General features: G+C 45.1%; 1 protein-coding gene and 1 pseudogene across 6 annotated transcripts; both read right to left on the reverse strand.

Moving 5' to 3' along the window:
* Positions 1–1,970: 1,970 nt before the first annotated feature.
* On the reverse strand, positions 1,971–6,835 carry LOC127348188 (BTB/POZ and MATH domain-containing protein 1-like; annotated as a pseudogene).
* A 274-nt stretch (positions 6,836–7,109) lies between these two features.
* On the reverse strand, positions 7,110–10,268 carry LOC127297501 (uncharacterized). Of its 6 annotated transcripts, none has more exons than XR_007849187.2 (6): positions 10,135–10,268; positions 9,865–10,013; positions 9,320–9,429; positions 8,610–8,710; positions 7,534–7,670; positions 7,110–7,447 (listed from the first exon to the last, which is right to left on the reverse strand). XR_007849187.2 is itself a non-coding variant. In XM_051327826.2 (6 exons), the coding sequence occupies exons 3-6, from the start codon at positions 9,714–9,716 to the stop codon at positions 7,647–7,649; spliced, it is 429 nt and encodes a 142-aa protein (XP_051183786.1). In that variant the 5' UTR covers positions 9,717–9,782; positions 9,868–10,013; positions 10,099–10,268; the 3' UTR covers positions 7,110–7,646. The 6 variants fall into 6 exon arrangements, 4 of the variants coding, with proteins under 4 accessions (XP_051183786.1, XP_051183785.1, XP_051183784.1 ...); XM_051327826.2 differs by adding an exon at positions 9,523–9,782 and having other exon boundaries at positions 7,110–7,670; positions 9,868–10,013; positions 10,099–10,268; XM_051327825.2 differs by adding an exon at positions 9,523–9,782 and having other exon boundaries at positions 7,110–7,670; positions 10,099–10,268.
* Between the last annotated feature and the right edge of the window lie 761 nt (positions 10,269–11,029).

The following is an 11,029-nucleotide window of genomic DNA, read 5'->3' on the forward strand; positions in this document are numbered from 1 at the left end:
GAAAAAAAACATCGCTAGAGACGCTGCCATCTAGGCCCTACATTCCTGGGCGGTGCGGATATGCGTTGACTTGGCCGGCGCACCCGAGAATTCATCATGCACCACGTTCCGGGCCACCATACGCGACGTTTTCCATGTTTACGTCGGGCTAGATGGCCTCAAAAAGAGAAAAAAAAAGTTTTGACATGTACCACGGAGAGATAAAAAATCGACAGGGTTGGTGCATCAGCAACCACGGCGCGACTTTCAATTCGTCGGCCATGGCAACTTTTCTTGTAGTGTTACATCCGAAAAACCGGAAGCCATCGGTCAACACTAGAAACCTGACAATGGATGAAGATCTTGTCAGCATGGACTTGTGCCCTGGAAATTCGAAACCCCCATCAACTAGAGACCTGGAACATTGCATACCCCGAGACACCCTCTAGAAGAAACATGAGCACTCATCTAGTCTAATAGACTCTTAGCGAGCACCTCATGCACACGCTAGAGAAATCCACACCGACGTTGAACCACCGAGCGTCTTCATGGCTCAGATCTGCAAAGCCCTCGCCATCGCCAGACCTGACTTACACGCCTCCACGGCGCCCCCGCCCTGCGCGCGTCCACCATCACGCATCCGACACCGAGACACCGCTGCTCGTGCCGCTGAAACTCGTCGTCGTTGATGCGATAGGACCAACACCACTCCACCTCCAAACCACTCCTCTCAGATAGTGCTCCAAAGACGATGCCCATAACAGGGATAACGACACCAAAGTGTTGCCAACGTATGATCGGGAGACTCGGGTCTAGGGTTTCCACCTAGAGCACCCAAGCAAAAAAATAGGGGCTGCGAAAATGGTGCCTTCAATAAGGAACACGATGCCATGAGTCATCGTCATCGTCAATCTCGGCTCTCACCAGCAGCCACACAAATTCGTACCCGGCTGATTGGACCTTGATGCAGCCTCAAACATCACCATCGACGATGCGACGATCGATCCTGCAACCCGTGCCATCCACCTCATTGCCACCCAGAGACCGGGACCGAAGCCACCGCCCCTCCAAGGCGTAGACCACCGCGCCGATCATCAACGCCACAACTTCTATAGACATGTCGGAGGAACCATCGTGCCATGGTGCCCGGCCGCACCACGCCCAGCTCATACAATACAACCAACGCTGATCCTTAATTTGCGCCACGGGAAAAAGGAGGCCTCCCCCGCCGCCGGGCGTCTAGGGTTTCCCCCTCCCATCACCTCGCGGGGGTGAGAGGAGGGCCGAGAGTAGTATCGATCTAATGGTGCATCTCTGAATTCTAAAAAAGATTTATCACCTACTTGGTGCGTATGAATTCTAAAAAGAAGTTTGTGTGGATATTAAGATTTCCAAGTTTTCCCTTTGAAATCAAGATAAAATAGTCCTCCATTTTTCCTTTATTCCTCCCAACCAATGGATTCATAGTGCTACCTTAGAAAAAATATATTCATATGTTTTTCCTCCTCTTTTTCCATGAGCCAAAGAGGCTTCGCTTCTATTCAACACGAAGTCTAATAAACAAGATGACATGTTGATAAAGTAAAATGACGGTGCATCTCTGAATGGGTAGTACACATAGCACAAATATGGGGCAGCACCATTATTGCTAACTTTACTAATCCGCAATGGTAATTAAATTGTCCGCAAGTTCCCGCAAGAATTAGGTCAAAAGAAAACCTAGCTATAAGTCACGAGCTTCCGAGTTCGCTTCTCTGGGAGACTATGGATTGAACTAGACAATCAACGTTCGGCATGAAACAAGATTTAGCAAAGAAACAGAAGAACCATGTGAATTTCCTTAGATTTCAGTGAAATAAGAGTAAAGAGCACACATTTTCGACGAGAAGTTAAGTCTTGCAATGGGGATACCAGACTGATGATAAGAATCGACAGAATGCCCTAGAACTCCACCGTCCAATCGAAATTCCGAGCCATACCACTCATACTTCTCACAGCTTGTCTAGAATGTCCATGGCAATCGATAGACAGCTTGCTGCGAGATGCTTGAATCCATCAGTCTCCTTGACAACAGGAAGCACATCCAAGGAAGACATGTATCCAAGGCAAGCATGTTTGAGTTGCATGGAGTTGTGCTGCTCCGCTAATGCTAGGATGGTTGAAACTGTTTGCACATCAATTTTCTGGCAGAGCTTCCATTCACAAATAGCCTTTAATTAGCCTGTCCAGTCCATACCGATCCACGGCAACCAACAAGTGCTGCAACGCCACACTTTGATCAACATCGCAATCACCAGACAGTGAATCTGTGTATATGAAGTAAAGAAGCGCATCGAAGATGGCAGGTTCCATGTCATTGATCTCGACGCGTTTCACGGTTGTCTCGTTCATTTGACCAAAGAGCTCAGCCTTGAAGACCGGTGATCGTGCGGCTAACACACATCTGTGTGCACTGAAGAGTTGATTGCCGACACTGAATGTCACATCCACGCCTTCCCCATCCTTCAACATGCTTGCGAAGTGTGTGTGCAGGTTCGATTCCGGTACTGGGACTATGACTGTGCTTACATCTTCTGTGCGAATTTCCTTTATGACAGTCAAAACACACCTGATTGTGAAGCAATCGTCATTACGGGATAGCAGTTCTTGCAGCTTGGACTTTTCAATAAAGTGGGGGTAGCCCCAAGAAGCACCTACTGACACAACGGTATGTTTTGTGCTCACAAGATTACTCTCTTTTCCATCTTTCTCCAGTAAACTGAAAGTGCACTTCACCTTTACATCCGGTGTCCCACTGTAGAAACACAAGAAAACCGACACATAGGCGGCGTTGTCCTCCACTGGTGGAAAAACAGGCTTCGGGTGAGCCCCATAAGTCGCGATGCTGCAGGATCCGCGACAAATGGTACCTTTAGTCGCGGTTCGGGAGGAGAACCGCGACCAAAGGCCTGGGCCCAGGGCGCTCGGTGGCCAGCCGGTGCACGTGGGGGGTCTTTAGTCGCGGTTGGCCAGGCCAACCGCGACTAAAGGTGCCCGAAGGCCTTTAGTCGCGGTTGGCCAGGCCAACCGGGACTAAAGCCCCTCCCCTATATATACCCATCCAGCAGCCAACACTTAGCCATTTGGTGCCATTCTCTTCACAAGCTCACAAGTGGGTGTTAGGTTTGCTTTTGGTTCCTCTTATGCACATAAGGTGTTTGATGAAATGCCCCAAGAGCATGAAACAAACATGATATGAAGTGTTGGAGCCACACTTGAGCTTTCTCATTTATTTTTTCCTCCTCGATCGCGGTTAGCAACTTGAACCTTTGATGTGTCGTTGATAAAATGTGCATGTGTGTGTAGTTCATTGTTTAATTTATATTGTTTGTAGCTAGTTAGTTTAACAAATGCATGATGGTTAATTATATATTTTATATTATAATAATGCAGATGAATCGACAATGGATGTACGGTAACCGACTCTCCGGCGAGTTCAGTGCGGGTTTGAAAGATTTCCTCGTAGTGGCTAATGCGAACAAGCAGGAGGGTTTTGTTATCTGTCCATGTGTTAAATGTAAGAATCAGAAGGGTTACTCTTCCTCAAGAGATGTTCACATGCACCTGCTTCGGCACGGTTTCATGCCAAGCTATAATTGTTGGACCAAGCATGGAGAAAGAGGGGTTATAATGGAAGAAGATGAAGAAGGGGATGATTTCATCGATGAAAGCTATCTTGCTCATTTCGGTGATACTTTCATGGAGGATGCTGAAGGTGAAGGGGAAGGTGAAGGGGAAGGTGAAGAAGAGGCACGTGATGATCCCGTTGATGATCTTGGTCGGACCATTGCTGATGCACGGAGACGCTGCGAAACTGAAAAAGAGAGGGAGAATTTGGATCGCATGTTAGAGGATCACAGGAAGGCGCTGTACCCCGGATGCGATGATGGTCTGAAAAAGCTGGGCTGCACACTGGATTTGCCGAAATGGAAGGCACAGGCAGGTGTAGCTGACTCGGCATTTGAAAACTTGCTGAAAATGTTGAAGAATATGTTTCCAAAGAATAACGAGTTGCCCGCCACTACGTACGAAGCAAAGAAGGTTGTCTGCCCTCTAGGTTTAGAGGTTCGAAGATACATGCATGCATCAACGATGCATCCTCTACCGCGGTGAATACGAGAATTTGAATGAATGCCCGGTATGCACCGCATTGCGTTATAAGATCGAGGCGATGACCCTGGTGACGATGTTGAGGGCCGAAACCCAGGAAGAGGGTTCCCGCCAAGGTGATGTGGTATGCTCCTATAATACCACGGTTGAAACGTCTGTTCAGGAACAAAGAGCATGCCAAGTTGTTGCGATGGCACAAAGAGGACCGTAAGTCGGACGGGGAGTTGAGACACCCCGCAGATGGAACGCAATGGAGAAAGATCGACAGAGAGTTCAAAGATTTTGCAGCTGACGCAAGGAACATAAGATTTGGTCTAAGTACGGATGGCATGAATCCTTTTGGCGAGCAGAGCTCCAGCCATAGTACCTGGCCCGTGACTCTATGCATCTACAACCTTCCTCCTTGGTTGTGCATGAAGCGGAAGTTCATTATGATGCCAGTGCTCATCCAAGGTCCGAAGCAACCCGGCAACGACATCGATGTGTACCTAAGGCCATTAGTTGATGAACTTTTACAGCTGTGGGGCAGACCTGGTGTCCGTGTGTGGGATGAGCACAAAGAAGAGGAATTTGACCTACGAGCGTTGCTTTTCGTAACCATCAACGATTGGCCTGCTCTTAGTAACCTTTCGGGACTGTCAAATAAGGGATACAATGCATGCACGCACTGCTTACATGAGACTGAAAGTGTACATTTGCCAAATTGTAAGAAGAACGTGTACCTTGGGCATCGTCGATTTCTTCCGAAAGGTCATCCAGTAAGAAAGAAAGGCAAGCATTACAACGGCAAGGCAGATCACCGGCCGAAGCCTGCGGAACACACTGGTGCTGAGGTATTTGAATCTGCGCGACCTCGACAAATCTATCATCAGTTGCTACGTTCTGTAAGTGATTTATTAATTTCTACCCCATCTCGTTCATTGCCTGCACTGTCCTAACTATCTTGTTGTGTACGCTATTATGCAGAATGAAGAAGCGGGAAATGCGAATAAGGAACATCCATGATGTTGGGTTCATTGACCCACACATCGTTAATTCACATGTGTTAGAACACCACCCCGCCGACGTGGAGGATGACCTGTGGCGGTTTATTAGAAAACAGCAACAGAAAAGTGATATTCTATTTCCTTACCATTTTGGGTGAGTGTTTCTGTCTTGAGCACATTCTCTTTTGTTTACTCCATGCATGGTATGTGGCTAATCGATGAGTTATGCATGACTGTGCATGTATCGTGTCCGCAGGTTCCACTGGATTCTTATGGTAATTAAAGTTCAGACCTCCTCAGTTCTCGTCCACGACTCTCTGAATATGGATCCGGCGCTTTGGGGCGACATGAGAAAAATGATGCAAAAGTAATTATTTTCATTCATTTGCGCTCTATATCGATCGGCCTATTTCGTTCATCATTTCCTAATATCAAGTAACTAATTAATAACTCTCTTGTTTATTTAATTTTCTTTGCCTCGTAGGGTTTGGAGACGGTTCGTAGATACCAAGGTCGGTGAATTCAAAAAAGAGCTACATTTTAAAATGGCGGTGCGGACGGCGGGGATACTCAGCCACCGGGGACCAACCTATGTGGATACTATGTTTGTGAGAGGATCCGGAGATACCGCAATGAGCGGGACCAGACGTGTGAGAACAACATCCTGAGGAATAACCTCCGGAAGACGCTTAGTCCAGAAGCTCGCTTCCGACCACTTCAAGAGGAACTAGCTGGATGGTTGGCGAGGGAAGTCATCGATCCTAAAGGAGAACACTATTACGATGACGTAGAACTTTATATGCACCAGAATTTGTAACTAACTTGTTCAAAATTGTATATGGTCATCCGATATTGAATATATATTGTATATGGTCATCCGATATTGAATATATATTGTATATTCCTCTTGAATTCTTTTTGGTTCTAATTTCAAATTTGTTTGAAATTGTACATTCATATGCATGTATGTATACAGTACCGTAGAATATGTGAAACTCCTTCAAAATTAAAACCCAAAAGAAATAAAATAATACAAATTAAAAAGAAACCAGATTTAGGGGGAGGGGGGCTAAAACCCTAAACCCTGCGGAGGCCTTTAGTCGCGGTTGGCCTAAATATGTGAAACTCCTTCAGAATTAAAACCCAAAAGAAATAAAATAATACAAATTAAAAAGAAACCAGATTTAGGGGGAGGGGGGCTAAAACCCTAAACCCTGCGGAGGCCTTTAGTCGCGGCTGGCCAGAAGAACCGCGACTAAAGGTCCTCCGCTCGGCGCCGCTGCGGCCCACGTGGACGGGCCTTTAGTCGCGGTTCGTAAGGAACCGCGACTAAAGGGGGGGGCCTTTAGTCGCGCAGCTTTGGTCGCGGTTGCGCCACCGCGACTAATGGCAGTTGCCAACCGCGACCAAAGCCCTTTTTTCCACCAGTGCTCCTCCTTCTCCCCATCAGGGTACATCCTGATGTTCCAGCCATAGGCGCTGAGAGTGAACATGCTCGAGCTAACGAACTTGCCGGCACCCATACCTTCGAGCAGCGAATACTCCATCACCTCAAAGTTGTGGGCGGTGGTGACGCCTTCTGTCCAGCACCTCGACAAGGTCTCGGAGATGGGCTTCTTAACTGAAGTAGGGTTGTTGCCCATGGTGTGGAAAGGAGTAAACAAACGGTGCAAACTTTCAGGGTCTGACTGGACGTAAGGTTTCATTAGGGGGGCGCGGCGGCGGTGGCGTCAGACCGAGGAGGATCTGGAGCGGAGCGAGAGCAATGCGAACCGCCAGGAACGACCGGAGGCGGGCCAGGCGGCGGCGCTGGCGAGGCTTGGCAATACTACAATCGATCGCTCGGTGGGTTGAGTTTTCATATATTGACTAGATCATGTAGGCACGCGTTGCCGCGCCCGTCTATCAAAGTTGTAAAATGTTAGAAATTAGAATAAAAAATTGAAATTTAATGGAGATAGCAAATAAAGTCAACCTCATGTCTACAAATAAACATGTGAAGTGAAAATATATTTAAACTCGAAAAAAATACCTTCGGAAAATATATATGTTATGTCGATATTGCAGCGCCATGAAAATTAAGAACAATAAGCTACTATAGTAAACACATATGAGCAATTCTTTTCTGAGAATCGTCCTCGGCCGTTTATTTCATAGAGAACATACGTTCTAATTGAACAGGATCAACGAAAAAAACAGGGTAAACTCTAAAGGTCATAGCTGCAGAATTTAAAGTAAGAGTTTCACGGGCGCATTAAGGTGCTGATTTATTCCCTTCTTGCCTGGTGAAGCGCCAGCCCTTAGGCTGGAGACGGCTAGTTTCTTTAATCTCCCTGAGGAAGTGGACACAGGACGAATTCTGTTTCAGTTCAAAGCGACTAAAGTCTGGCAATCAGTTTCCATGAGTACTGTGTCATACCCATGAGGTGACCAACAAAATAGCATCTCTTCATGCAAGAACTTCAGCTATAAATGGGTCATGAGTACTGACACTTATATACTTCCGGCATTCCTGCAATCACATGACCAGCATCATTCCTGCAACAACTCCCGACCCTGCTTAAAATAAGCACATGTCAATAGAACCATCAGTATTAAGTTTAATCTACTTAATTTCAGGTCAGCATCATTTAACATCTTCCATGACAGTTGTCTGTATATCCAGTGATTTTAGCAATTAATCAACAAGCTCCACGAGGCTACTTTCTCCATCATAATATATACTTCTGCCCGCCCAAATAGACCAAAAAAGTAACAATCTATGTTAGACGGGATAGTCATCTTCCCAGTGTTATTTCAGAAAATCGTGGAAGTTGTATGCACCGTAGAATTTCTGCAAATATAAAATAGCTTAGATGCCAACTCTTAAATGTTTGTTGTATAAATTTGAAATCTCTTTGGTATACTCAGATAGCATCAGCTCGAGTTACAAGCAAGCTAAAAGATTCTATCACACATTTTCAAACTTGTATATATTATAACCACAAATGTTAAACAATTGAAAAATGATGGATGATTATAGCAAGTGGAAAGAACTAAAAAGACAAATCACTGTGCGACAAAAGATATCTGTTGTCTCCAAAACTTCCAGCTTTCTTATTCAGATGTTACATACTGACAAAAGTTAAATTGCAAATTTAAGTTAAGTATCTAATTATGGAAACATCTATAAACATAAAAAAGATATATCTAATACTTACGAGCCATGGATTCCTTGATTAAAAGGACAAGCTAACAACAGTAGGTGAACTGGTCTCGTAATACCACTATCTAGATCTCAAGAAATTTGAAAAATTTGAATAGTTCAGTAATCAGTACAACGTTTCAGTATAGGAAATACATATTTGTGAGATTGTTTTTCAAAGCTTTACGAATAAACAACAATCAATGGTAGCAAGATCTTTAGGTATAATATTTTGTGTAGAAAAAAGTTCACAAACGGTATCTAAAATGAACTACAATAGTTTTAACGGGAATACAGAAACATGATCTTACCAACTCTGGTCTCTGGACAAACAGATGGCGTGCAGATAAACTGGTAGCAGAACTGAATCTAGGGCCCAACTGAAAAATGAAAAGTTTGCAAGGGATCACACCTGGATAGATTATCACTTGTCAGTATATAACATATACAGTTTTGGATGGAACGAAGTGATTGAGCAGAATGTAATATAAAAACATTCTGATATTAGTTCAGAAAGTGTGCACCACAATGACATAATTAAACCTTAAATCAACAAACGGATTATATCAGCTAAAAACAAACACTTCCTCGGAAAAGTTGCTTATATTAACTGGTCATTGTAATATCAAGGGATACATCAGGGGCATTTCCAAATGTAATTATTGCACTATCATCTAAATTTGATTTGTAGAATCGAGATGGAGAGCACCGAAACGCATCCGCAACCTAGAGTTCAAACTTGTCGAAATTACTTCCGAAGCGTCTCAAAACTTTTTTCTAATTGTTGTTCTATTTGACCCAGCACATAGAACAACAACCATAATTAATTGTACAATGGGATTTCATTTCATGTTCTCTCCAGATTTATCAAAAAAACTTATCCAACTATGAGCAATTTGGAAGAATTGATATGACATAGTTCCAGGTCTAGCAAGACATATACATGGAAACTAATGAACGAAATTCATCAAAATATACTGATACATATGAAGGAAATAGATAAGCTAATCTAAGAACTGACCTGACCGCCAGCCATAGCAAATACCGAGGTGAAGAATCTTACAATCAAATAAATCCAACCAGACTCCAGATTTAACTGAATGAAATGTGCAGAACCAAGGTAAAAACAACCTGCAAAAGATTAATTACAGATTTTAGAAACGGTACAATTGTTATGTGGAAAATGGGGAATTCCCAGGAGAGATAATCAGCCTAGCAGAATACCCTTGGACCAGGAGGTTATGGTCGAATAAGAAAGGGTAAGGAGATAGTTTGAGGCAACACAAGAATTTATAGGGCAGGCGAGGCATGTGCGCCACAGGAAATTTAAGCACGATGGAAGCCATTAGAGCTTGGCAGCAACTGAAAATTAACACGGGATCAATGACGAGCGACGCATCAGCTGCCAAAGGCCGCATCCACCGACCGTGTCCGACGCATCAGCATGGAGGCACCGAATGGAAGTAGTGAAGAAAGACATGGTGCTGACAGTAACGCTCCGATTAATCGTCATAATCACAAGATGGAGTATAATTACAGGAATAAAGAATGGGTTTCAATTAGTACCACCATGGCACCATCAATCCATCAATACAACGCGTGTTCAGTGAGCGCACTCCGCGGCCTGGTCTTCGAACGGATGCACGAATGTAGACCCGTGATGAGTGAGCCCACTCCGCGGCATGCACGGAAGGCAAACTTCGCCGGCACCGTAGCTGAAGAAGAAAGAAAATTGGTCAACGGCAATATAAATCCGGCTGATATATTAAACTAAAACGCAAAGATTGGGGAATTCGTAACCTATCATCGCTACTCAGCCGGGAGTGGGAGTCGCACCACATTTATTTCTTGAACCTGCGTGAAATATTCGGCGGCGGCGCGCAGGCGGAGGACCGATGGCGACGCCATTGCAGGCGGATGAACCGCGACCAGAGCGAACAAGAAGATTGAACCTTTCTTTTTTCTCACCAACCACCGCTACGTTTTTTATTTTAAGGGAAACCACCGCTACGTTTTTATTTTTTTGAGGAAAAAAGCCCGTTTCAGCGTTTTAAGGGCCCAAGTAACGTGCTGCGGCCTTACTCAATGCGTGGAGTAGAAGCCCTAGAATGAGAACGGCCATTTTTTGCGATGCACATCAGTAAGCGATTTTTTTTTAAATAATACGAATTTTTTATTTAATTCGAGGAATAGCGCGCGATTTGAAAAAAATCCGAAACTGTGACCTGGTCGGTCAGCTACTGACCGATCGGTCAGTAGCCGGCCGATTGAGAGTCGGCTGCCCTGACCAATTGGTCAGCTACAGACCAATTGGCCAGCTACCGACCGATCGGCTGGCTGTAGCCCCACCCCCTGCATGGATTTAGTTTAGGTTTATTACTAGGGATATCTGCTGGCACTTCTCCCCATTATTTTCCCGCCATATCTTCTCCCGCTCCCGTTCACACCGCCGTATTTCCCTCTCGCCCTTTGCCGCCACCCTTCCCGCCACTTCTTCCCGCCAACATCTCCCGCCAAATTTATCCCGCCACTTCTTCCCGCCACCATCTCCCGCCAAATTTATCCCGCCACCATCTCCCGCTATATTTTCCCGCCACGCTCTCGGATTTTTCCCTATAAAAGCAGGCATCGACACTCATCGCTGCACAAGTGCTTCTATCTCTCTATTTTTTCTGTTGGCTCACCCTTAGCCATCATGAGTGTGCCGTGCTCTGACCAGGAGTTAAGGCCG

This window comes from Lolium perenne, chromosome 4 (genome assembly GCF_019359855.2).
Source record: "Lolium perenne isolate Kyuss_39 chromosome 4, Kyuss_2.0, whole genome shotgun sequence".
Classification (NCBI taxonomy): Eukaryota; Viridiplantae; Streptophyta; class Magnoliopsida; order Poales; family Poaceae; genus Lolium; species Lolium perenne.

Coding starts and splice junctions, on each gene's coding strand:
- LOC127297501 (XM_051327823.2), bottom strand. CDS start 10,206: ATGGCGTCGCCATCGGTCCTCCGCCTGCGCGCCGCCGCCGAATATTTC. Junction 10,014..10,134: donor AGGTTCAAGAAATAAATGTG/GTGCGACTCCCA, acceptor TTTCTTCTTCAG/CTACGGTGCCGGCGAAGTTT. Junction 7,671..8,609: donor TTGTCCAGAGACCAGAGTTG/GTAAGATCATGT, acceptor TATTTTAAGCAG/GGTCGGGAGTTGTTGCAGGA.